We start from the raw sequence: 27192 nt of genomic DNA on the forward strand, positions 1-27192 counted from the left end.
AAGAGAGTAACAAAGACATTCCTCTGGTTTTGTCCTGGGTGAATTTCACACCTATGTGTGAATGCTACAGTAGTCAATGGCTACTGAGCTGAGTCCACAGCCAATGGCTACATGACTCAAGGATCCTGAGAAGCGTAGTTCATTGTCTTTGCCACCAGTAATGGTTGGTCCCTACACTGCCTTTGCTACGCTACGCCCAACAGAGAAAAATTGTGAGTCACCGCAAAGTCCCAAGCTATGTAGATTTAGGCAGAATATGATGGAAACTACCCCAAAGAAAAGGAAGAGCAGCTACAACAAAGACTGTGAAACTACTTTTAAGTATTTATAAGCCAGTGGAAGGCGATGCTGAGAGTTTTTTGTGAAATTTGCCAGTTATTATTCAATTTCACAAGGGGGGGAATGCGACCGGCACTTCTTCATTTTACCTCTTGGCGTACGGTCACTTTTTTCTTGCGTACCGGCGCTTCTCTCAAGCTGCCGGTACTCTTCTCTACCCTCTCCATATCAGGTTCTCTGGGAGATTCATAATCATAACCGTGCAGCGCCAGCGTCTTTGAGCCTCGCCTTATAAATCGTATGAACATAAAAACTATGTGTGAGAATGAGTTTGCTGTAATTTATCAATACATCCTTCACGTAATAATTAGTGAACTGTTGGTCCTAACTTTTTTTAGTCGTGAATAAATATAACTAATGAAACATTATTTAAAAGTTTTCTGAATCTACTCTTTTAGGGCAGACATTTCCAGTTTTAAGCTTTTATGGAGTTATCTGTGGGAATAATAATAGTCTATAGAGCAATACTATAGGCTACAAATAACAGGAAAACACTGTAAGTATTAACACTATTTGTAAATATACCACCTTAACCCTATAATGTGGAGTATTATAGGCCTACTATAGAAGATGCATAGCCCAGGTATAATAATAGCAATAAAACCACAGCTGATTATGACTGAGACAGTATAACATGCTGAAAGAAATAATGAATAAATAGGAATAAGTCGCAAGAGATTTTTCTGATAGCGGCCGATACACAAAACGCCAACATGTGAATAAGAGAGGACTGGCACTTATTTTTCTTCCACTTCAAGCACTTGATTTGTTGGGATCTGGTCGCCCTAGTTACTGACAAACACTGAATATTTAATGTCTCGTTTTAGAATGAAAATCATGAATCACATAAAATATAAAAAAGCTAAATCACACGGTGACACACATTATGTCTCACACACACACACACACACACGGAATAATATCAGCATCAGTCGAGAGTGAAGAGGAGGAGGATGAAGGTACTTTGAGACGGATGGTGACGAGAGCAAAAGGGAGAGAGTGAAGAAAACAGAGACGAAGGATGGAGAGAGAGAAAGAGAGAGAGAGAGAGAGAGAGAGAGAGAGAGAGAGAGAGAGAGAGAGAGAGAGAGAGAGAGAAATGCCTGAATGGATGCTGAAAGTGACGCTGCTCTCAGCCAATCAGAGCCTCCGCCTCCCATCCTCCTCGCATCCGGGCTCTGTGATTGGCCGGTGGGAGCAGAGATACAGAGATACAGAGATACAGAGAGAGAGAGTGTGACAGGAGAATAAGAAAGAAGAAGAAACTGTCAGATGAGGAGGACGTCTCTGTTCTTCTCACCTCCGTCTCTCTCTCTTTTTCAATTTCCCAGCAGCCTCTCTGCCTCGCTCGCCCCCCTGTCTCTCCCTCTCTGCTGCTGTTTGCTCATCCATCCTGATTCCTGAGGAGAGAGAGAGGTTTAATGCAATGGACCTGCTGCCCACCGACTGCTATTACTGCTGCTGCTGCTGCTGTTTACACCGCAGCATCATGGGAGCTGTAGTTTCCTCGGCAGTGCAGGAGGACAGCTGATTAGCCGGGGATTGTGGGTGATCAGAGTTTGGAGATGTGAGCTGGTGGACAAACGAGGCTCATCACACTCTCTTTCTATTCTCTCGCTCTCTTTTTGACCCTCGCTCTCCCTTTTTCCCTTCCTCTCCTCTGCAGCTTCTTTCATCAGCATCTTTCTTTTCTTTTTCTCAACCTCCATCTTCATCCTCTCCTCCTGACTCGTACCTGTCGGAGGAAAAGTCAGAATGGGTTGTCGTCTCACTCGGACCAAGGTGAGTGACCTTCTGCAGGTGTGTTCTGAGGAGAGAGAGAGAGAGAGAGAGAGGATAGATAATGAGATGTGATGGTTGCCTGATGATGACCTGCTCTCTGTTAGATCACTGGAGACACACACACAACCTTGAACTTCTATCTTTGTGATGACCCTTATTGACATAATGCATTCCCTAGCAGGGCTGGGATGATACACCTATCTCCCGATTCAATATGTATTGTGATTTTTAAGTTTTGGATTCAATATTGCGATTTATTGTGATTATTGTTAACTTTTTTAGCACTAGACCATGGGAAAAAGTTGAATCATACACGTCTATGGACTTTTACTTTGGAAAATATCTAAATCAATAAAGTAAGAATGTTTGATTTTCAGCACGTATGTAGTCAGAGATGTCCTGAAGTCAAATATATCAGGATCATTGTCAGGAATTACTTATTACATTTTTTCTAGCAACCCAAAAATCAAAGAATAAAGACATTTCCCTCACAAATTATTGGTATTTTCTTTTTAATTTATAAGGGACATGTAATGTTTTATACTTCTGGTGAATATAATCCAATCAAACTTATTTCCATATATGTATTTTATATATACAGTTCCCTTTGTTAACACCTTATTTTGAAAACTAGACGTAGTCACACGTGTATGCTTCCTCTAACTTCTCCAAGGCCGTCTCTAGCTCTCCCGTCAGCTCCGTTCTCTTTATACATCCATAGTCAGCTCCATCGGGGCCGTTTGAATGCATTTAACATAAGTGTCAGTATATGGGCGCTCTACAGTTGTAGCGTCGGCTCATTTGACCACGGAGATGAGAGTGATGGCCGGCTTGACCACACGTTACCGCAATATGATAACGTTTCCTGTCCATCACAGAGTTAGCATGCAGCTTTAGCCGTGATGTCTAGCTTTGCTTTTCCTGCAATGTGTGAAACCCAAAGTGTTTCCATACTTTACTGGATGTGTAGTGTTTACCACTTTGGATTTAACATGTGAGGGTGCAGGTCGTATCCACGCAGACCCTCCACCGTTTTCTACTTTCTCATTTCTGCTCGCAACGGTTTGTTTTGGTTGACGGATACGGAACAGATATGACGTCACTTTACTCAGACTACAACAATAAAAGCGGTAACTTCCTTCTACCTCTGCATAGACTCAAATGAAGCAAATATATCGATTCTGGCTTCTTGGATTCTTCTTTGTGGTCTGTAAATAGCATTAGAGCCTCACAGAGCCACAGAGCTATCGTCTTGTTTCATTTGAACCGGAGCGTTAAACAACAACAACAACAAAGGTTTTCTTCATATTCAGGACTCAACTGTCCAAGAAAAGCAGATGACTAGTGAAGGGAAATGGACTATAACTTAAACCTAAACCTAATTCTAATCTGAACCTTAAAACCAAGTCTGAACCCTCAAACAGGCCTTTGAAGGTCTGTCCCAAAGTGAAGACCGGACAAAATGTCCTCACAAAGATAGCTATACAAGTACACACACACATCCCTAACCCAGATAATACCAGTGAACCTAGACAATGGCTGAGGGAGAAGCTCTGATGACTGAAGGCTAAATTATCTGAGAGAGGATGAGCAGACAGAAAGAAAAGAAAAGTACATTTACTGAAGTACTGTAAAAAAGTACAAAGTACATTACTTGAGTATTTCCATTTTATGCTTCTTTATACTTCTACTCCACTCCATTTATTTAAGAGCTTAGTTACTTTTCAAATTTAGATTTAACAAATAAAAAGCATGATCAGTTTATAAAATATGATCCATTGTTACAGATTAAACAACCTAAAGTGTCTGGAGTAGTTAAAATGTGTAATTAGTACCTCTTACATAGTAATGCACAACACAGTCTCACAGCAGTTCGTTAAATAGTCACGAAATGTAATCAATTTGATTCGCGTGCTGACACTAATTTACCTTTTTCTTTCGTGACGCTCACCATGACTTACAACAACATATTTTTAGTGCGTTTTCCTACAAATATCCAGCAACACGTGACGCACGTGTCAATTTCTGCTCCAGTCTTTTCAAAATAAAACTACTTAGTTAGCTTTAGGAAAAGATCGCAGTTTGGGTTGTAATAACTCCGTAAGTGGCGTTACTTAAGTACGGAAGTTATGTGACAAATAAATCACTGTTGACTTAACAGGACAGATGATTATATAACAGATTTTCAGCTAGGCCTATATAAATAAAATTAATTGACTTGCAAATTCAGAACACTTTGCTGTTGAAATTGGGAACAAAACACAGCTGGATATTTGCTGATTTCATCTCAAATGGACCCAGAATCTAAAACTGATTTTCTGCTGAATGTTTTAGCAGGTTATCAGTAAGACTCTCAGTCAACTAATCGGTTGTTTTGGTCGACTAAGACATCTTTAGTCGTTTTTTTTTTCTTTTTTCATGCTTATTTCCAAGAAATTCTTGAGCACATCTCTGGTAAACACCAGATTTAAAGTGGTGCTTTTGTGTGATTCTTTGTGGAGAACTCAGTTTTACAGATCTGTCGATTAAATTAACTAATCGATTAGTCGACAAAATTGCATGAGTGTTATTCGGGGCACACACTACACGAGAATCAAGATCGGCGTTCGTCAGCAAAGCCCTTATATTTTGATGGTTCTAAAAATTGTATCTTTCCAGATGTTCCTGTGTGTTTTTTACATCCCCCGATCGGCTCGGAAGTCCATCCTGGCCGCATCGATTTCAAATCCTAAATATTAAACATGTTTAATATGTACGATGGGTTTGCCTGTTGGGTGTGGGGAACCCCGAGGACAGCCGATGATGCAGTCACGTGGGAAAGAACGATAGCCAATAGAGAACCAAGCTGACTGAAGAAGGAAGGACAACCACCGCCATCATGGTGGCCGTGGCTAATGCATGAGCTAATGTTAAACGTGAAGCGTAAAGTTGTAGTAAGAAGGAGCTCAGAAATGTTGATTTGTGGCAACAACACAAGTGTTTCTTTAACATGTCTCCATGACTTCATCCATCCATCCTTCGTGAATTTTCAGTACAAAGTAAAAACTAACATCGCTAATTTTTTCTGCCTGTTGTCCGCCTTTTTTGTTTACACTAAAGTCACGTTTGATCGCGAGAGAATTTGTGAGAGATTTTGCGAGATATACGTTTTTTTTAATGGGGACACTTGTTGTTGATGAATGAATCTGTTAGTGTGTGGCGTTTTGGCTGTTTTGGCCAAATCATTGCTCTCCACACACTACGGGAACAAAACTGTTAAATTGAACACAACATGTCGTTATGTGTGGGCTCTCTTATATTTTACACATCTGTTAAGATTTGTAAAATCTTTTACTGTGGGCCAGTCTTAAACTGAGTGGTAGCGATCAAGTTCAACACATTTTTCAAACGGTCGAGCAGAACATTAATGGGTTAAAGCAACAGAGCATGACTTCCAGTGATGACTAATCTGCAGCAAAGCGAACAGATCACTCTTAAAAGCAAAGGCAGAGAACAACTCTGAACACATTATGTAGAGTGCTCCAGCTTTGCTTCCACAAATTAGTCCTTCAATGGGAGTTTTTCTTGGAAAGTGTTTGTTTGTTGCCTGTTTGGTCAGCGAGCCCTCCTCTCTGCTTGTCATAGCGAGATGCCACATCTCAGTAATTGATGTCTGTGGATTTCTTTCCATCGCGACGATCAGTGACGAGAGCTCGTTGCTTGGCCGTGTTTTCATGTAGCGCCACCTCTCTTTGGCTGAACGCCTCGATAATCAAAAGGCTCGACTGGCTGCGGTTCGACGCCCTCTTTAGACATGAAGAACTGAACAGCAACGACAGCTGCTCTTCTCTGAACTCTGGAACACACGATTATCCGGCTACGCATGTCAGAGGAGGTTTTTCTCCTTGATGCATTGATGCACGTAAACAAACACCTTATCAGATGACTTCTTGTAGCCCACACACACACACACAGTTCAGGACTTCTGACAGACCAACACACCGACCGAGAGATCATAACTGAATCTGATGGCTGCTGAGGTGACCCGATCTGTGAGATGGAGGAAGACAAGCGTCACATAAACACACAACAAGAGACATGAAAAACAGTCACTGTACATATCAGTCTACCTCTATAACACATCACTTTATATCGAGATGAGGGAGGAAGATAAACAGAGGCACAGAAGTGTTTATACAGAACTGTTTATGGGCTCACAGCTTCACTTTTTAATGCATTAATGTGCAAAATATTCTTAAATTGTAACCTGATGAGAGTGAAGTCGCACAGACAAACTATTAGCTCGCTAACTCTCCATCAAGACATACGACCCACTCATACTGTTAGCTTCTGCAATTGATGGGCTGATAATATGTGCTTTGGACCATTCTTCTCTTATTATCAACAAATCTCATGTGCAGACAAAGGCTGCAGGTAAATAGTCAAAAAACATTATGCAAATTGTTGCCAATTTTTCGGTGCGATGCGAGTTGAAAATAAGATATTATAAAATCAACAGGTCATCAATTAATATGCTGTCCTCAAAGTCGACAATGATTTTACCTCGTTGATCGTTGAAACGCACAAACAAAAAATAAATAATACTCATCAAAACCGTCTTTGTTAGTCTTTCCACTGTTCCAAAAATCACCAACTCTGGTTTGGTCGAAATAAACTCTTAATTCACAGAGTTAGCTGTGAAAAGAAACAGCCGCTCAAAGCTACCAGACTCCATTGACAGAAACACTAACTTTACCTTGCTGATCCTTGTAAAACACACTTCATTCAACGTTTCCTCATAGAACGGTTCGTATGATATCTTGCCAAACGTCATTTTGTTATTTTTCGTGCGTTTTCCTACAAATGTCCGGCTACATGAGCCATCAGTGTGATTGGTGAACCGCCTGCAGTGTTTAGGTAACAAAACTACTTAGTTAGGTTTAGGAAAAGATCGTGGTTTGGTTTAAAATAACTACGGAAGTGGCTTTACTTTACTGCATTTCAGCCATCTCTATCTTGGCTTTTGGCCGTCGCCATCTAGTTTTTTTGGCTTTTGGCGGTCGCCATCTTGTTTTTTGGGCTTTTGGCTGTCGCCATCTTGGTTTTTGGTTTTTGGTTTTTGGCTTTTGGCTTTTGGCTTTTGGCTTTTGGCTTTTGGCTTTTGGCTGTTGCCATCTTGGTTTTTGGCCGGCACCATCTTGGTTTTTGCAACCAGAAGTGACACGGGAGGGTGGCGCTAAGTACAACTAAACGCTGAATAAGACATTTTTAGGCGACCAAAATGTTATAATTAACTTTGATGAACTGAAAACACACTGTGAAAGCTGTAAGACGAAAACACAGACAACTCCCAGACCCGACAACACCGTGGTAGCGACCTGTCAATCACAAGGTAGCCACGCCCTAAAGCATACCCTGCTCTATGGTCCATCTGACTCTAAATGGGACCATAATTTACTAAATGAACATCATGCTGTATTGAAGAAGACTCAAAACTAGCGATTGAGACCATAAACTCATGTTTACAATGTTTACGGAGGTATTAAATCAAGTGAGAAGTAAACTCATTTTCTCATAGACTTCTATACAATCAGACTTCTTTTTGCAACCAGAGGAGTCGCCCCCTGCTGGCTGTTAGAAAGAATGCAAGTTCAAGGCACTTCAGCATTGGCTTCACTTCTCAGACCTAGAGGTTGCCCACTGGTTCCAACTGAAGACGTAAATATTTAAAAAACCCTCACAAATATAGCTTCATTATTATAATATGAACGTCTGAGCCAAGGTTTTGTCCCAGAGAGGATCAACGGGGATCTTCCTCCACGGCTGCTGAAGCTGAATGTAAATGTTTGAGCTGGAGGACCACACTTGGGTTTATTTGTCTGTGATGTGAGGCAGTAGAGCAGGATGTTGTTTCATGTGACTGTAAAGAGACTGACGGCTTGACATAAATGGGTGGTGGTGCAGGACTAACGGCTTTATATCACCCGTGGACGTACATTACACTTTACATCTCGATAGAGCTGCTGGAAAACCTAGACTGACTAAAATAGCGACAACGTATTTCTGGGTTGTGATGAATTATTTTAGTTTTTTGTGCAGCTGATAGTGAATGAATGAATGATTGTGAGCCTGCATGAGCTTAGAAGACAATATATAATATAATTTTCATCTTCAAACCTTCAAGCAAGAATTCAAAAATCACAGTCTGTAATAATGATAACTAATTAAATCGTCAAATTATCCTTCTGAGACAATGATAGCAAAGTGAGATGCATAAAAAATCACATTTTTAATCTACTGTGCAGCAGAATATTTCAGTGTGAAGGACTGACACTCTCTGGACGTACAAAAGAAAATGTGACTCACTTCACCCAAATCACTCGGCTCACGCAATCCGTTTTCCTTTTGAATACTTCTAAATGTGGCAGCCTCAGTAGTCAGGGGAAGAATACCAGTTCAAATAAAGGTCTGTGGCTCATAGATGACCGAGATGTAACATCGCATTCAGAACCAGGTGTTTGTTTAAGAAGCATATACTGTATGTCCTTCATTTTGTATTCAACAACATATTTTGAAACTCGGGTAGAAGCTTATTTTCAAAGGTGTTATCTTTACATCTAGTTATAAATGTAGATATACATCATACCGTAAAGCTCTCCTGTATTGTGATACTATAGTTTATAATGTCTGTAACATGACGTCCAATATCAACAGTCTTGTCGGGCCACAGATTTGTACAGTGAGTCTGACGCAGATCAGTCACACTGAACTGATTCATCACTGGAGGTGTTTTATACCATTTAGCATCAATGAGAAGTCTCCTTTTACTGCATCTTTCCTCTATCATGAACAGCAGTGGCTTTATTTATTACTGGTGTTTAAATGCATTATTTTAAAATATTTAAAGGGACTCTGTGTAAGAATCATAAATTGCTTGTTAACAGTGACACCTGTGGCCGTTAGCCGTCAGAGTCCTGCTGCTAGCGCTCACGCTCACACGACACACACGAGGCTGAATGTGATTGACGGGCATCATGTTGATTAACGTTAGCAACATTAGCAGCTAAAACCACAGTATCACTATATAGTTCAAATGCTTGGCAGTAATGTTAGCTTACCAAACTATGTCCCTCCATGAATCGATGTTGATCCTGGTGTTAACTTTTCCTGCTTGAGCCTCCCGACCGTGGTCAGAAGACACAGGGTAGACACCGTAGTTCTGGTCTCCTGGGCCGGAGTCGATAACGTTACTCTATCCGGAGTTAACCCCCGTCGCCACTTCACTCAGCAGCTGCAAAACAAGACAAAGGAAACCTCTTTCGGTCTGGAGAAGCTGCAGCATTTATTCCTGCACAAAACTTCCACTGAACATTCACATATTCTCAAAGCTAAACTAACTCTCTTCTGCTCCGCTTCTCGCTTGTTTTCCCGCCGTTCGCTCTCTCTCTTGCTTCACCACTCACTTCCAACGTGCACACACACTCCCACAACTCTAGTTTTCCTCCAACGTCGATCACATTCCTGTTCTGCGAGACGGGCTTCACTAGATATAACTTTAGTTTTGTGCTTTTGTGGAGTCTGAGTTGTGGTGGGAGCTGGTCGTTTGTTGGCGTTAGTAGACTCCATTTCTAACCAACCGTTAGCTATCGTTAGCAATCCCTGTTGCTGCGAACACGCGAGCGCGCATGACGTCACATCCGCTGGGACACCGACCCGAGTCCTTCACATAAAAAGCAGTCTACAGGCTAAACTTTTAAAAAGTTACATACAGTCCCTTTAAACAGAATAAAGGCTGAGAGTCTTTTCTTTGACTTAATGGGAATTATTTGTATTTGATAATTTATTCATAATTGCAGTGACTGAAATTCACGGGATCAAATCCAATATTCTGATACAGTTTTGTGAAGCTTGCAGCATCTGACACTTTGATTTAATTCTGCATGCCGACCGTGATTTTGTGCTGAGAACGAGGAGTGTCGCATTTTGCAGAGTTTTGCACTTTGAGTGAAAATTGAGTCAAAAGCTTCATAAAAAAAAAAAAACTGTGAGAGAACGAGAGAGAGAGAGAGAGAGGGAGAGAGAGATACATGAAGAGAGAGAGAGAGAGAGATACATGAAGAGAGAGAGAGAGAGAGAGATCAGTCTGTGTTACTGTCAAAGTGCAGCGGAGCGCAACACACTTCTCCAGGGTACAGCACATCACTCTCACTCTCTGATTCCTCTGTGTGTAGCTGTGTGTAGACGTGTGCATGTTAGTGCACGATGACTTTGTGTGAAGCAGGTTTCCACATGTATGAAACTGGTGTGTTTATGTACGTGTGCACATCCTTCTGTATGTATGTGTGCTTGTTTTTGTGCGTTTGCGTTTTCAGATTGTGCGTGAGTGTGTGTGTGTGTGTGTGGCCCCCGGGCCGTGTACTGAGAGAGTGTAAAGACTCCAGTACTGGTCCAGGAGGGGTTACAGTGGGCTGCTGCTGCTGAATCCTGACCTACATCATGATGCTGCTCAGACCGAGCCTCTTTAACTTCGCTGCATCTTAACTTTCACATGAGATGTTACAACACAAACCACCACTATTATAGTTTGTTTGGTGACTTAGACTCAGCAGACGTAATGACAGCGTGTCCTTTTGGGCGTGAGCTGTCCTTTTATGTCCTGAGCTGACAGAATGGTGACACACACACACACTCACATTTTACATTAAGAGAACCTCCTCTGTTGTTCCTGAGCTCTCTAATGTAAAACGTACAGGCCCCCTCAGTGTGTGAGAGATAATCCACAAAGTGACTTATTATCATATTAATTGATTATTAATTAAATCAAAGGGTGGGTCCATTGTTATTAGGAAAAAGATCGATTTGGTTAGAATTAGGCAACAAAACTACTTAGTTAGGTTTAGGAAAAGATGCTGGTTTGGGTTAAAATAACTCCGTAGGTGGCATTACTTAAATACGAAAGTTACAAATAAATCAACGTTGACTTTTAGTTTAACACAGGACATGAACAGCGGTCTCCTGGTGAAAGTTGGATGTTTTTTGACCAACCCATCCACCACGACCTCCTCCATACGCATGTGTTCACCGCTCTTTATACTTCCTGGTTCACAATTACGTGGATTACATAAAAATTGATTTCGTGCTGACCATGAAAAAAATGTGACATTCGTTTCTATGTACACAAATCAATACATACAATTTTGTGACTATTTCACGAACTGCCGTGCGATTGGGCTGGAATACATAAACAATCATGATTCAATAATATAAAATAACACTGACAGTAGCCTCTCTGCATTATGAATACGTTTTCCACTACTGAAGGTAGCAATATGAAGTTTTCTACATCAAATATATATATATATATACAATATACACTGTATATATATATATATATATACACAGTGTATATAAATAAATACATATGAGAATTCGTATAATTTTCTTTTATATTTTTACATTATTTGTCTTTAAATTTCCACTTTTATTTTGTTATTCTTTTACAGATTAATTATTTTTATGACACTCCTGTGACTCCATAGTTTACAACCTTAAAAATTTCTCATTCGTAAAGTTATGACTTTATTCTCGTAATATTACAACTTTTTTCTGGAAATCTCAGATTTCTTCCCCTCAATGTGGCACTAATACTCCGTGGTACATTTGCTCTTTGGCCCTCACTGCATTAGACTTATATACTGTATACTTAGACTATCAACTGTGTTACCTTCATCACAATGCTCACATGTTTTACGGCTCCAGACAGATTATTATTTTATTTTTTTTGCCTAAAATGGCTTTTTTGATAGTAAAGGTTGCCGACCCCTGGGTTATGTAGATCTATCCGACTGAGCAATATACAGTAAGTTAGTAAGTAAGATAGTAAGTAAGGTAAAGTAAATGCTATTTTAAAATACTGCACATCAGTTGTCTCACACTATGTGTCATGGGGGGTCAAGGGTCTGCAGATTTTAGCACCACAGCAGCTGTTTCCACTAATTAACACAGAACGAGAAGAAAAAAATCTGTGATTTTAGCTGCTGTTCAGCTGGAACAGAAACCTGCAGAGTGTTCTCTCCTGATCTCCAACTTATACTAAGGGGCTCAATCTTTTATCTTTTTATATAAAGAGAGTGTGAATCATATGCCACGTTATGTAACACAATTGTAGTCAGGCATCCCAAAAAGTTGGAAACCAAAGAACTGGCTGACCTTGTATTGAAGGCTAAACTCCCACTTTCCCACTGCGTGTGTATGCTGCATTTTTCCTTCATCAATTAATATAGATAATACGTGAATGTTACACAGTAGAAGCAGGATAATATCTATGTTTAATAGTATCTCCGATCTTTAAACCAACCTGCTGCTGACCCTTTTTTAAAAACGAAATCTTTGGGAAGACATAAAAATGAAATCTTCTCACAGATGGAGCATCAGTGTGTACAAATATAACTACTACCGAGCTGCATGTGTACCTATAATATATTTTTAACCTTAAGGTAAAGCATTCCTTGTGAGTACGGTCCCAACTCTGACATGTAGTGTTCCCTCTCGTCAGGCCAAGACTCACGAACCTTCTCATCACCGACACCGGGAGGAGCTGCACTTTGTGGATGAGTATGGCCAGCCAATCACTATGCAGGTGGAGGCAAGGAGGGGGCATGGTCACAGGAGGCGGCGGTCTCATTGCGCGGTTGAGTGCAACATCCCGCCAGAAAGACACTGGGAGGCCCTGAGAGCCATGGGACTGATGGAGGGAGATGGAGGTCAGGGAGACGGCTACAGTGCAGGGTAGGTAATGGGTGAGGCCTCAAGTAAAGAGTTAAAGTTTTGTATTAGTTTGGGATAATGACAGAATGATGTGACGGGTCGTCCTGGGTAAAGGCAAAGAAACAGACATATCAACAAGCTTTTAGCAATTCTTTTCTTATTTGTGTTTATATTTTACAAGTTTTAGTATTTGTGAATATTATGTACCTTTGACTTTAGACCAATTTTTGTTGGTCAATGGCCAACCAATTTGTTAGCAATGTGCCAACAAAGCGCCTGACCAACACGCTGATGGCTGCACAGATGAGTGCAAGCACATTTGCTATTTACAAAACGTGGGTGTTGGGCGTGAAAATGACAACTGTGTCGGTCTGAAACTGTGCGCCGGGTGTAAGATGGTGCCCTCAGATTTAGATGAAGCTTTGAAAAGGGTTGGAGACCGAAGAACGGGGCTTAGGAGGACTGGGGTAAACAGCCAGGGACTGTGTTAGCGGGTTTTTGGGTGAATGCTTACAGATGTAACTTAGGTCTGGGGTAAACGGTTTAAGTAAAAGTTGTGCACTTGGTAAGGCTTTTAAATGGGGTAACATTATGGAGAGGCATAAATGAGTGGAAATGGGGAAGAAAGATAACGTTTTGTGACTGGGAGAAAGACTTGTGATGGAGGGTACTGTAGCTCTTGGCCCTGATAAAACCAAGCCGACGGTCCGCCGTCGGACAGTTTGGGGCCGTCGGTGAGCGTCCGTCGGCCTAGTTTTTGCGGGAGTGGACGGAAGTGAAAGGTATGAAAAGAGGTTCTTCTGCTTCTGTCTATTGTTGATTCAAATGGAGGGACAATATTTTTTACTTGAGGGTTCAGTTTGCAAGGTCAGCATGATGTTGCGTTTAGTCTCTTGGCTCTCTCATAAATATTCATGAGTGGAAGGTGGTTCTGCTGAGACAGCTGTCAGTGCAACACAAGCTTTGATTACACATGTGGATGAAGACTATAAATATTCACAGAGACATTGAACAATAAATAGACCTACATACCCTCTCCGTTATAAATTCTCTTTGACATCACCTCCTTAGCATGACCTGATTTCTTCCTCTACACAGGCCTTACTATAGTCACATGACCGTGTCACCTGACCTGTACTCCGTCAGTAGTCGCATGATGTTGTCGCCTGATGTCTATCCACCCAATGGCTACCTGCCCAGATCATCCAATGACCAGCACCCGGGTAACACCTACCTGCCCAGCGTCTCCTACAGCTTAGATCACCTGGACAGACTGGACTACCAGGTGATTTATTCTATTCTGAATTTATGTTCTGATTCATTCTATGGATTACTATTATATGCTACAGAAGTAATACGTTTTCTATTCCAGGGTCCAGAAATGTTGCCCTACCAGCCGAACTCAGAGAGCTGTCTGATTGGCTGCTACAACACAGAGGAGATGGAGCCAAAGAATTTCCCCAGACAGGTAGATCATTTCAGTGATTTGCATCACTACTATTTTACTTATTCTGCAACACCTCTGTGCCCTCTTTCTGCCCCTCAGGTATTCCCTTTTTGCACTTCCTTCTCTCTTATGCTGCCTCTCTAACGCCAGATTGTTTTTGAAGTGAATCAACTTCCCAGTACGAACACTTGAATAGCCCTCATTTAAATCATTAGGCCCTAAAATGTGCAAAATACACTAATAGCCAAATCAGAGTTATTTTCTTTCCTCCGTTCATGTGAATGAGACCCAGACCGAGGCTGGAGCGAGGGCTGGGAGGCGGAGTTAAAGGAAACGCTACTGCGCCTGCTCTATGGGCCCAATGGATGCGGAAGATCGCCCGGAAGATCATGCGCCACTAAGTAACGTTCATGGGAATGAACGGGAGCCCGCCTTCAACCCTGTATCCAGTTCTCTTTATACATCCCTGGTCTCAGGATCAGTTTACTGATTGGCTGTGGTTAATCTCTGACCAGACTTTACCGCTAAAAGTTACTTAAACTTTTCCCAAGTTTAATTAGGCCGCACTTCACCGCAGAATAAAACTGTCACAGCTTGCTAAGCACGGGTGCAGCCGCCACAGCTTTCCATTGACATTGCATGGCAGCTCGCCGCAGGTCGCTGCTCTGGTGTGATTTCGGCGTAACAATTTTGTTATTTATGTTGTTTTTTAGAAACATTTTTAGCCGGCAAATTTTGTTGCATCCTTTGTACTTTAAATTCAATTCAAATTCTCTCTTCCTTTCTCTTTAGTCTGACTATCAGCCTCCTTGGCGGTCTGATCGTCTTCTTGGATACCTTCCCCTCAGTGAGCTCGACAGCGGGCTGGGTTGCGGCCCCGACAGCCCAAATCACCAGATGGCGCTCTCCGAGGCTGAGACGGACGCCATGTCATCGCTGCCAGGTCACACCCCTTCCTCCCAAGGCTCCTCCTCTTCCTCCGAATCCCTGATCTCCTCTGAACCCAGCGACTCCGGCTTCCACAGCGTCAGTACCGGGGAGCACAGACGATTGCATAAGATTCACGGAAGCCAAGCCCACCGACAAACGCACCATCTTCGCTCAGGCCACTCCCCTCGAGAGCAGAGAGGACGCTGGGATTTGGAGTCCATCCCCGAAACGACTCCGATGACTCACTCTGGAGCACCACAGGCGTCCCGCTGCACTGTGGGTAACAGCACGACGACGACAGTTCATTTCCACAGAGCGGAGAGGAGTCCCACCTTACCTCGCCACCGCTCGCCGCCTTCCCCTTCCATGGGTTAGTAAAGCTCCATTACTATGATTGATTATTATCCATCTAACGCCACGGTCTACAGATTCTGAAGACAAGAACATCAGAGAGACTATAATTCAGATTATGTTTGATACACTGGATCCTAAAAGTGAGGTGCACCATGATGCAGCTGTGATCTCAGCCACACTGAGGTGTTTGTTTTGCAGCCAGAGGCGTTTTGCTGTTACTAGTCACACATGTTAAACTATCAGCAGCAGCTTCAAAAACAACTGAACTTAACTGAAACTTTAAGTGCATCACTAATGTTCCTTCAAGCAGGCTGTCGTTTAAAATATCTCTGTCTGGTTAGCAACAAGAGCAACTTGGCTTTACTCAGTTCTTGTTTATGTTTCAGTTCTGCAGGCTTGCACATTATCTATTATTATATCTACTATTTATCTACTATTATTATTAGACACAGTAAAAGCCAAGGTGAAGTAGTGAAGTAAGAGTGCCCCTCAAAAACGTGAGGTGTTTAGCTTTATTACAAGTTGAGTTAGTAGGTGATTTGTTCGTTTTTAACGAGGGACGGTTATTTTCGTTCACCAGCGACTAACGAACCGCCCCATGGACGACTGTCGGTTCTGTAATTTTTAATACCCCCTCCTAGCTTTAGAGTTTAGAGAATATTATAGATCCAAGACAAAACTGATAGAAGGGCAGGATTCAATGAAAAACTTGCAATTACTAATCCATCTGCTATTTCAGCACCATGGACAGCGCCATGGATTTATCAATACACAGCACATGTAGGCTTCTGATATTTCAGAGTCATGGTCGGGGCCATAGATTCTATCTTACTGATATTTCAGAGTCATGGTCGGGGCCATAGATTCTAACTTACTGATATTTCAGAGCCGTGGTCGGGGCCATCGATTCTAACTGACTGATATATATTTCAAAGCTGTGGTCGGGGCCATAGATTCTAACTTACTGATATTTCAGAGCCGTGGTCGGGCCCATAGATTCTTACTTACTGATATTTCAGAGCCGTGGTCGGGGCCATAGATTCTAACTTACTGATATTTCAGAGCCGTGGTCGGGGCCATAGATTCTAACTTACTGATATTTCAGAGCCGTGGTCGGGACCATAGATTCTATCTTACTGATATTTCAGAGCCGTGGTCGGGACCATAGATTCTATCTTACTGATATTTCAGAGCCGTGGTCGGGACCATAGATTCTATCTTACTGATGGCACATAAATCGTGAGCTTTGGCTTTACATCGCAAACGATCTACTCGTACAGTAGGAGTAGGAGTTACACAACAACATTTCTAAAATCGTACAGTGTATGTCCAGCTTTAGGTGGCAACAAGGAGTTCTTGCTCTAATGGCTGAATGGAGATTTAACACTCTGGACCTGATTACTTCTTTCTGTCTGCAGGTTGTCGTACTGAGCCCTGCCAGCGGAGGGCGCTCTGGTTGGAGCAGCAGCAGCAGGGAGGAGGCGGGATGATGGAGCCTCCAGGGCGGAGTCGAACAATAACAGATTTGAGTGAAGGACAGCGCCAACGCAGGGCCAGTCACCCCAACATGTTAGAGGCAAACTCTCCCAGCCCACCGGGACCAGCCAGCAGCACGCTGGGGCCGAGGAGCAGGGCCAGTTATCCCAGTAACTGTCACCCCACCAGTCACCTCAGCATAGACAGAAACAGTCTGACCAATCACCAGCACGCACTGAGAAACAGCCAGGGCATGAGCCGGAGCAGAGAGGAGGACTCCCCCCTCTCTAAGAGTCCTGGATCTGGCTCCAGCGGAGCGTCAGACTGGCGTGGCTTTCAGACTCTCGGGAATCGCCCCGGCATGACTAAAGGTTCCTCGGGTCCTTTCTACAGCACACTGGGAGCCCCACAACATAACCCTCACTCTCCACCCTCTCCCCGCTCCAGACTGTCCAATCAGAAGTCCGTCAGGAACCAGCTGCTCAGAGCCCGAGCTTACCGATTAGCCAGGGAACGCAGTGAGGTCACAACAGACGAGGAGGTGCGAGGAGAGGGGGAGAGAGACGGCGAGGACAACGGGGAGGACGGTCGGTGGGCGGGGCGATACTGGAACCGGACCGAAAGGAGACGCCACCTGGCGTTGTCGCGGCAACACAGAGAGAGGAGAGCGGGAGGGGAGGAGCAGGCCGGGGGACTTCAGGGGTCGATGTCGTCTCAGACGGTGCTGGAGCTGAGCCACATGAAGCAGAACCGGCTGAGGAACAGCAAGCTGCTTGATGATTGGACAACTGTGGAGGAACTGCTGACTCACGGGACACGGGTGGAGAGCGACAGTCAGCTATGTCCCAGCCCTCTGTTATCGGTTACTACTGTCTGATTGTCTGACACCACTGTTGGTTACTGCTGATCGATCCAACACTCAGGCCCAGATTCATTAAAAGGTTTGCGTTGCGACAAGTGTAAACATCTGCACTAAAATGACCAAATCAGAAAGTTGTTTAACCTGAAGTTGTGCTTGACAGAGGTCATGGTCATGCGTCTACATTGTCAACTGCATATAAATCACATTATTTTGAGCCGTGTATGTCAAGAACACACGCAATCCACAAGCTCACTTAACAACACAACTCAGTAACAGTTGTTGTGAATCTAAGATATTTTCAAAGGAAGCACAGAGATGGTTGAAGCCAATCACAGTCTTGGCGTCGACAACTCTTGTTACGGTTTTATTATCACAGCAGTTAAAGCTTCAGTAGGCAGAATGTTTGTGGCATCATTGGGCAAAACTTTCATAATAACCTTTCAGCATATTGTAATTCAAGTGCTCTGAGAGAAAACTAGACTTCTGCACCTCCTCATGGCTCTGTTTTCAGGCTTTAAAAAATCTAGCCCGTGAAGAGTGTATGCCACGCAACAAAACTAACGCCCATAGTTATGTTTAGGCAACAAAACCACTCACTTAGGTTTAGGAAAAACATCATGGTCGAGCTTAAAATAAGTATGTAAACTATGTAACATACGTAGGGAGACAATGGAATAGAAGTAGATGTCATAAACGTCACTAAAAAACACGTCACAAACGTTAATTACAAAACCAAACAACTGATCCCAAACAACGATCTCCTGGCTGAAAGTCCTGTGTAGTTGTTGGACCCGTCCACCTTCTCACCCGCCCGCCATAAGTGGCATAGTTATGCGGTCAGTACAGGTACGACTACATGGCGTACAAATGGCACATCAAAAGCAAGAAAGGCGTTCTTATTGCACGCTAAATGCCTTGCACGTTATCGTGTCATTCATACGCCTTTTCGTGCTGCATGTTTGCTATAAATGGCTGCTGATAATTATGTATATATGGGCAGGTTGGTGAGAGCCTGAGGGAATCAACCATACAGTCGACGTGAAGCTGGAGAATCAAAACAATGAGCTAAAAGACGCCGACAGTTGCATAGAGCGGTAGAGTTGTAGTTAACCCTCGGTGGGTATGGCAATACTATTATGTCCTTTTCATGTTGCATTTCAACCGTCTATGCAATGTTCAAATATATGAAAAACTCTAAAATAGATGCTGGCAGACATGAGCTGATGATGAAATTAAAAATACTATAGAAAGCCAAAGTCACGAGCCTTCCGGTGTCCCCCATTGGATCTTATTTTGGAAAAAATATGAACGGTAGTCAATGGAAAGAGATGAATATTTTTTTTATCCGCACAGATAAAACGTTATCTGACATGATATGTTTTATCCAGCGCCTCCTGGTCTTTTTTATCAGCCGGGAAGAGAAAGAACGATCAGACCTGTTACTGGTGTGAGTTCATCCCAGTAGGAAACACGCCGGCATCGTAGCTTCAGACAGAGAGACGTCACTACAACACTTCCGGGTGTGTCGTCTTTCTAATTACGTACTTTTTTTACAGTTTTACAACAAACAGACTTTCTTGACTTGCAAAATTATTTTTTAAATCGACAAACATCATATGTGAGATTCATGGCGCTATTCAAACGGGATCAAAACATTATTTTTCTTTCTCCGTTGACTACCGTACATATTTTTTCCGAAATAAGGTCCCATCAGGGTCCATCAGAAGGGGCAGGACTTAGACTCTCTATCAAATTGGACTTGCTCCGCAATCTTAGTGAATCTGGATCTCAGTCGTGTTAAAGGAAGTTTGGACTTCAGAGCCTAAAAGTGTCTCTTCAGATGGGTCAAGAATTATAAGAACAACGTGGCCAAGGCTACTACTGTTGCTCACGAGGAAAATTACCAACAAGCTGTCCCAAGAAAAGGCTGAAATGAACTGAAATATATGGCAAAAGAGTTTAAACCAACACTACTGTCTGACATGAACAAGACTCTGATCCAACGCTTGCTATCGAAATGATTTTCTGCAGGTTTGTAAGAGTAGAAGGACACTAAAGAGCTGCAGGAGGCTTCAGACTCTGCAGCGTTAATAGACTCACTGGATGAGCTGGTCGGACTCTTCACACACCAGACCGCCTGTGACTGGTCTGAAATATCGCCTTGTGGAAAAGTGTCTCCATCTCCTTTTCTGGTTTCACTGCCTTTGTTTCCGTCTCTGTGCCGTGAAACGACACGGACGACTCTGTGAACTGCTCGCTGTAAGCTTGTTAGAGGATGTCAGCACCTTTATGATCAAACAGCCTCTAAATCCTCTAAGACGCTGTTTCACCACACATTTTTTTTTTAGTCACCGTTTCTCCTGGGTGGTTCACCGTTTTAATCTCACAGACTTGGAGTGTAAATAAATGAGATGCTATAGAGAGGGCTCCACGCAGCGCTGAGTGCAACCGGGTTTCTATTTCGGAAGACTTCTGTTTGGTTCCAAGTATTCTGCTCCATTTAGTGATCTGTCTGAAGAGGGTTTATATATCTGTTCAGTCATACATCAGAAATCACTATAAATTATCTTTACAGGAATGGTTCGACATAAGAAGAAGAAGAAGAAGGTCATACATTTTTCTTGCAGAGACTTAGATGAGAAGATTGACTCTAATATGAAGCTACAGCCAACCCTTACAAAAAGGAAGTATACTTCAAGTATATTTTATTAGGTAAACTTAATTATAGTTCAAGTATAATCCCAGGTATACTTTATGTAATAAGTATACTAATATCAATGTACTAGTAGTATACTTGTAAGTGCACTACTTCAATACTTCTTTGGACTATTGGTGCCTTCAAATGAAACTGGTGAGCTTGTGTTTACAACATGGGAAGTCGTGTACACGATATGCTTGGCATTCAAGTGGTTAAGTCGTGAAGAACACCGCTGCTAAGCAACAGAAGTATTAGCATTACTGTCGGCGTCTAGAAGCCACAGAGGCTAACAATTTAGCAAGCTAGCAAGTGGGTAACATAATGCAGGAAATGCAAAGGCATAATGACAGAGGAAGAAGATGTGGTCGTTGGGAATATCAACATTTTCCTCAAACATATAATAAAAATTCCAAAGAAAAACAATATACGACTAAAATTACAATCTATTAACTTATTATGCACCGAAAAATTAACCTCCAAGGCCTCCGCCATTTCTGACAACGTCAACAAATACATCACAACTCATGAACTGGTAGACTCTTCTCATGAACACAGTAAACACGACCCCATTTGAAGGCCCCAACAATTGGCCCACTTTTTAGTTTGTAAAAGTATACTTTTAAGTATACTTTAAATGTAAGAGTAGTACACTTTGAGTACATAACTAGTTTACATCCAAGTTGTATTTTGTACTGCAACTATAATATGAACTATACTACAAGTGAACTTATAGGTATACTGTTATACTTATAGTTCACTAGTTATATAGTTGCAGCCCACTTTTTAGTTTATGAAAGTACAAGTATACGCTCAGTAAACTACTAGTTTAATAGTTTTTGCTGCAAGTATACTTGTAGGTTTTCTTTAAGTGAACTTATTGTACTTAGCCAAATATACTTCTGTTTACTTGTCAGTATAAGCCAAGTATACTTAATTATAATTTTGTTAAGTATATCTCTGATGAGTACATAAAAAGTAAATTGAAAGCATACTCTCTTATTTTAAGTTTAAAAGAAGTATACTAATAGCACACTTGAATAAACTTCTTTTTTGTAAGGGAAGAGATGGTTAGCTTATCATAAAGACCAGAAGCAGCTAGTCTAGCTAGAACAGGTTTAAATTATCCAGCAGGTAACTCCCAGTAAAACTTTGGTTTTTGATATCACTACGTTTAGTGTTCAGTTACAAAATGAGACATCAGCAGCAATGTCAACCAAATGATGGAACTTTTTCAACTTAAAATGACTAAATGAGACTTTTATCCATCCTGTCAGATCTTCAGGTAGTTTTCTCTTTTTCAAAAATATCTTTTGAATCACCTGATTCTGTGTGAGGAGTGAAGGAGAACTGGATCACAACAACAGGCGTCCATCAGTCTCATTAAGTGGGATTATCATACATGCTATAAACCAACATGGGTGGTTGGATTAATCTGAGAAACGCTTATCAGGGTTAAATGTAATGATGTAATAACGTGTTGTATAATGAAACTGTTCAATGCAATTTTGTTAAAAATAAGAAAATGTCCATTTATTTTCATATTCTGTCGAAGTTCGGAGGAAGGTCACGAAGTTGGACTCGTCAAATGAATATATTTAAGGGTTTCTTTTTCTAAGTGTGTGTGTGTGTGCGTGTGTGTTCATGCAAGAGAGAGAATATAATGTTTGATACTAACTTGTCAGTAGTGTTTAGCCAAAGATATTGTGTAACTTTGGTTTGTGGACAATCTAGAACAACTATCACTGTATGATGTAAAAGTATATTTTATAATCATATTAGTTTTTTATATACTTTATCCTTTACTTTGCCTTCAGTAGATTACTTCTGCTTTTCACCGACATCCTGCTATATGCTAGTGTACAGTACGTACGTAGATGTTAGTGTACAATCAAACTGCATAAACAAGCTTTATTATTACAGTCTGAACCTAGCATGCTAACTCCTGATTAGCACAGAACAAGCATTTCAATGATTGCCTAAAGTGTCACATGTATGGAGGACCAAGAGAGTCACGGAAATAGTAATAAAGCATTTAATTGGTTAATAACTAATTGTACAATAAAAAAAATAGGAATTAATACATTTGTTTATGAATTCATTTATTAATCTATGAATAAATGGACTAAATTACAAACTAATTCATTATTTGACATTTTAATGGGCAATAAAAAGAATTATACAAATAATTTACAAATTAAATGTATTTATCATGTTTTTTTTAAATGATGTAATTATTGACTGTTTTATGGTGTTTTTGTAAATCCCTTTTTAATTTCAACTATTTATTGATGGATTAAAGTTTCATTTCTAAAATCTTTTTATAATTCTTATTTTTATTGCCCATTAAAATGTAAAATAATAAATTACTTTGTAATTTAGTCCATTTATTTATAGATTAATTAATCAATTTGTAAACAAATTGATTAATGCCTATTTTTATTGTACAATTAGTTATTAATTAACGCTTTATTACTATTTCCTTGACTCTTGTGGTCCTCCATACATAAGAGCTAAAGATGTTGTCCTGTATTTTTTCACAGACTGCTTTTATTTTGACAAATATATCTCAGAAGACGGGATGTCCTTAAATCATAAATAATATAATTTGTTGACTTAAACCTGAGTGGACGGAGCCAAATGACTGTTACAGTGCATGTTCATTAACTGCTGAATTTGATCGACAAGAACTGGATTAAAAATTATAAATAATGTTGTGAAGCATGCAGCTAGCTAACTACTCTAAGCTGGTTTCATTGGTCCGTCCGTCTGAATCTCTCTCCTCCACACAGAAGACAATTATTAAAAGGGGAATATATATTAAAAAACTGTGATCCTCAAACATTTTTGTTTTTTATTTGACATAAAGATCTTTGGGAAATGTGCTCATTCTCTTTGTTTTTGAGAGTCAGAAGAAAAAATGGATATCAGTCTCGTGTCTGTGTGTTCAGTACAGAGCCTTAAAGACTTTCTAGTTTACACAAGCAACTAACTGGAATTTATCAGTTGGAAATATAATTAAACATTCTCTATTTTTCCTATAATTTGTACCAAATTACAGTTCTTTACAGGAAACAAGAAATAATGAACCTCTAAATCGTAAAAATAATTTCGGTAACACTACGTTTTACAGGTCCGTAAAATTCATGGTAATTAGGTGATAATTAGCAAGTAACCTATTTGAAATTTCTTTGGAATTACTGCCAAATTACCCCAATATTTACCTCAATTTATCGAAAAAAATTACTTTACTAAAATATTATAATGTGTGCAACAATAAACTGTTAAAATAACAAACTATAGATTTACTAATAATTAGTAAGCATTATTAATTCATTGTTTATTAACAGTAAAATAACTATTTACTAAGTTTAATTCACGTATAATATATCATTTATAAATTATGGTTATTCTACAGTGTTACCCACATTTGGATACTGAGCTGCTAAATACATATACTGTTTAATTAATTCATGATCTCCGATCATCTCAGCCCTGAAATGTGGAGAAACACAGCGAGTCTGCAGATCGTGAGGCCGAGACGCTCGGCTGAGTTCATAGATTCACAGTGAGACGACAGCTGGGGCTGAAGATCTTGAACTAATGAAGCTTTGGGGAATCAAAGCATGATGGGAAAACAGACACACATGCTGCCTCCACAGTTCAGGGTCCTTTAAAGGACACGAGGTCTGTGGTGGGTGATGCTCCTCAGAGGAGATGGTTTAACCTCAAATATTTAGTTTTTTTAGTACCAAACAGACACAGCAGGAAAAGCACAGGGGTAAATAATGAAATACCTCCTTACCACAAACCTTATCTTCTAATTTCACACTAGAAACAAGTGTCTTCACAAGTCAAATACTTCAGTACAAATGAGTCAGAGAGAGAGAGAGTAGCAGCCCAGAGTGTGCCTCTGTTAAATGCAGCCCACGACGGCGATTGGCTGGATGGTATGAGAGTGAGCCAATCAGCAGCTGACCAACTCTACACAGGTGGACTCCAATCATCTCCATTAACACTCAATCCTGGAAGCACCTGCAAGACAAGGGGGAGGGGCAGAACAGAACAGGAGAAAGGCTCTGCAGGCCTGTCTGGCCCTGCAGGCTCGTAACAACAACACACAAATGTCAGTAATTTATTTCAATAAAGATTGATCGCTCCATAAGTGACAAATTGATGTTTGATTTCCATTGACTGCAATTGTTCACACGGGGATAGAATTCAAAATACTGTCAAAAATACAGTTTTTGAGATAAAAGTCTGATATTTACCACCCTACATCGACCATGACCTCAAAATTTAGTATTTTATTTTCATTTTGTTTTGAGGCTTTTATCTACATTTCATTTAATTATGATTAAAATCCTGAGTGATATTTTCACTTTCAAAATGCTGAACTTCACAGGACGCCGCTCCTTATACGTGACACAGAAATAAAAAATAAAAATTGTACGTACCTTTGATGGAGAGCGGATAATAACTTTAAGTTTAGAGGCTTTTATCTGCATTTTATTTAATTATGTTTAATATCCTGAGTTCTTGTTTTTCAGGTAATTACGTTTAAAATCCTGAGTTCTTGTTTTTGAGCTTTTATGATATTTTCACTGTCGAAATGCTGAACTTCACAGGACGCGGCTCCTTTTATGGGACAGAGAAATAATTAGAAAATTGCATGTGAGAGCGGATAAGAAGTTTAAGTTTTTGAGGCTTTTATCTAGATTTTATTTAATTATGATTAAAATCCTGAGTTGTTGAGGTGTTGTGGTTGTTTTGTCACCATGAACACTGACTGACAGTCACTCTGAGTTTGGAAGCAACACTTTCCACTGACAGCCATGTTGGCTCTTCAGTCCTGCTCCGTGACCGTTTCCATAGCAACTGGTGTTTCTACGGCAGCTGATCTCTCAGCTCTTGGCCTTGTCACCATGGTGATGTTTTGTGGAGGATGATGGGACTTATTTGCAGCTAACACGCGTCAGCTGTACAGAGAAAAGCAGCAGCAGCAGCAGCAGCAGCAGCAGCAGCAGATGCAGTGAAGCACCTGGACTGACTCTGATCTCAGATCTGATCCTGAACTGGTTTCATCACAGAACCACAGTCGTCGTGGTGACTCTTCAACCAGTAGATAGGATCTATTTTATAATCTAATGAAACACTAACCTCAACAGAGCCTCCTGTTGTTCTTCTACATCTGACCTGAGGAATCTGACAGTAAAGTGCGTCATCGCTCCAACATGGGCTGAAGCAGGACAACCTCTGCTGGCGACCATGTGGAATTACAATAAAGAAAACTGCAGCTGTAAGAGAAAAATAACATCAGGACAAACATGAGTTGTTATGATTTTTAGGTTGTAGCAGGTTCAGTTATAAAGCTACAGTGAAAATACTAAATAACGCTCCAAACTTACACTAAATTTTGGCAAGGAAAAACTGTCATGGCCATTTTCAAAGGGATCTCTCGACCTCTGACCTCAAGATATGTGAATGAAAATGGGTTCTATGAGTACCCACGAGTCTCCCCTTTACAGACAGATTATCACATTTTGATAATCACATGCCGTTTGGGGCAAAAAACATGCCAATTTTTGCATGCAGTATAAATGTGTTATTTTCGCCTATTCTAAAATAATGTGTTTGAATATTTCTGCATCCTGGGGTCCATAAACAGTCTTGAATTACATAAATTGGTATCACTGTAAAGCTGAGACTCTTGTGGATCCAATGAGCTCAACTGTATTCATGTGTGATGATGTTAGTCCCCATAGTAGACATTTTATTGTAGTGAGACCATTTTTTTTTTTTTTAACTTGACCTCACTGTATAAGATGACCTGTGGTGACCTCTAGGATAATCACAGCCTCATGAAACTGTACAGCCACAAACTAGAGACCTAGAGCATTCAGAGGATGGATGGCTTTACTAGCTAGATTGACAATAAGGGGGTTTCTGAGCAGTTTACACAACAGAAGTGCTCGCCATCCAATCACCGAAAAATGCAATTCTTGCAGAAATCTCCAAAATGTCAAAAGTTTTTTTTCCAAAATCACAGCATGGCTTTTTCTATGGTGTTCCTCAAGGTCTTGGTGTCTTAATGTGGTATTTTTTGGAAGGATTATTGATCACTTTTATCAATTCTCGAGTGGTAAATAAATGGTTAAATTTAGCATCAAATCTGTGTAACAAATGGTATCAACCCAAAAACTGCTGCAACAATTTATGAGACATAATAGAGCATGGGAATAACCATCATATACTTCTATCATAATATTCTAAACCCTTATACACGTTCACAATTATTTTAGTTAATGTTTATTACAGATGTATGACTAGAACAGCTTGAAACAGCTAAAATGAATCTTTAGGTTCCCAGCTTTCAGAAGATGTACACCACTTCTATGTGACATCTACTGCTGACCTGCTATCTCCCCTTAAAGACCCCATGTACCCCCCTAAAAAAGACAAAAACGTGTCTATTGTGGGTCTCAGCGGGTTAAATGTACACTGAAGGAACAATATGACATTCAGTTCACTCTCCGATCATTATGGGATGAATTTTAATGA

The 27192-nt window shown here is 40.8% G+C and overlaps 1 protein-coding gene across 1 annotated transcript; it reads left to right on the top strand.

Annotated features, from left to right (window-relative positions):
* Positions 1–1437: 1437 nt before the first annotated feature.
* Positions 1438–17951, top strand: LOC141771958 (uncharacterized). The gene is made up of 6 exons (XM_074642507.1): positions 1438–2121; positions 12656–12888; positions 13966–14152; positions 14240–14335; positions 15107–15614; positions 17017–17951. The coding sequence occupies exons 1-6, from the start codon at positions 2095–2097 to the stop codon at positions 17949–17951; spliced, it is 1986 nt and encodes a 661-aa protein (XP_074498608.1). The 5' UTR covers positions 1438–2094.
* Positions 17952–27192: the final 9241 nt, after the last annotated feature.

This window comes from Sebastes fasciatus, chromosome 8 (genome assembly GCF_043250625.1).
Source record: "Sebastes fasciatus isolate fSebFas1 chromosome 8, fSebFas1.pri, whole genome shotgun sequence".
Classification (NCBI taxonomy): Eukaryota; Metazoa; Chordata; class Actinopteri; order Perciformes; family Sebastidae; genus Sebastes; species Sebastes fasciatus.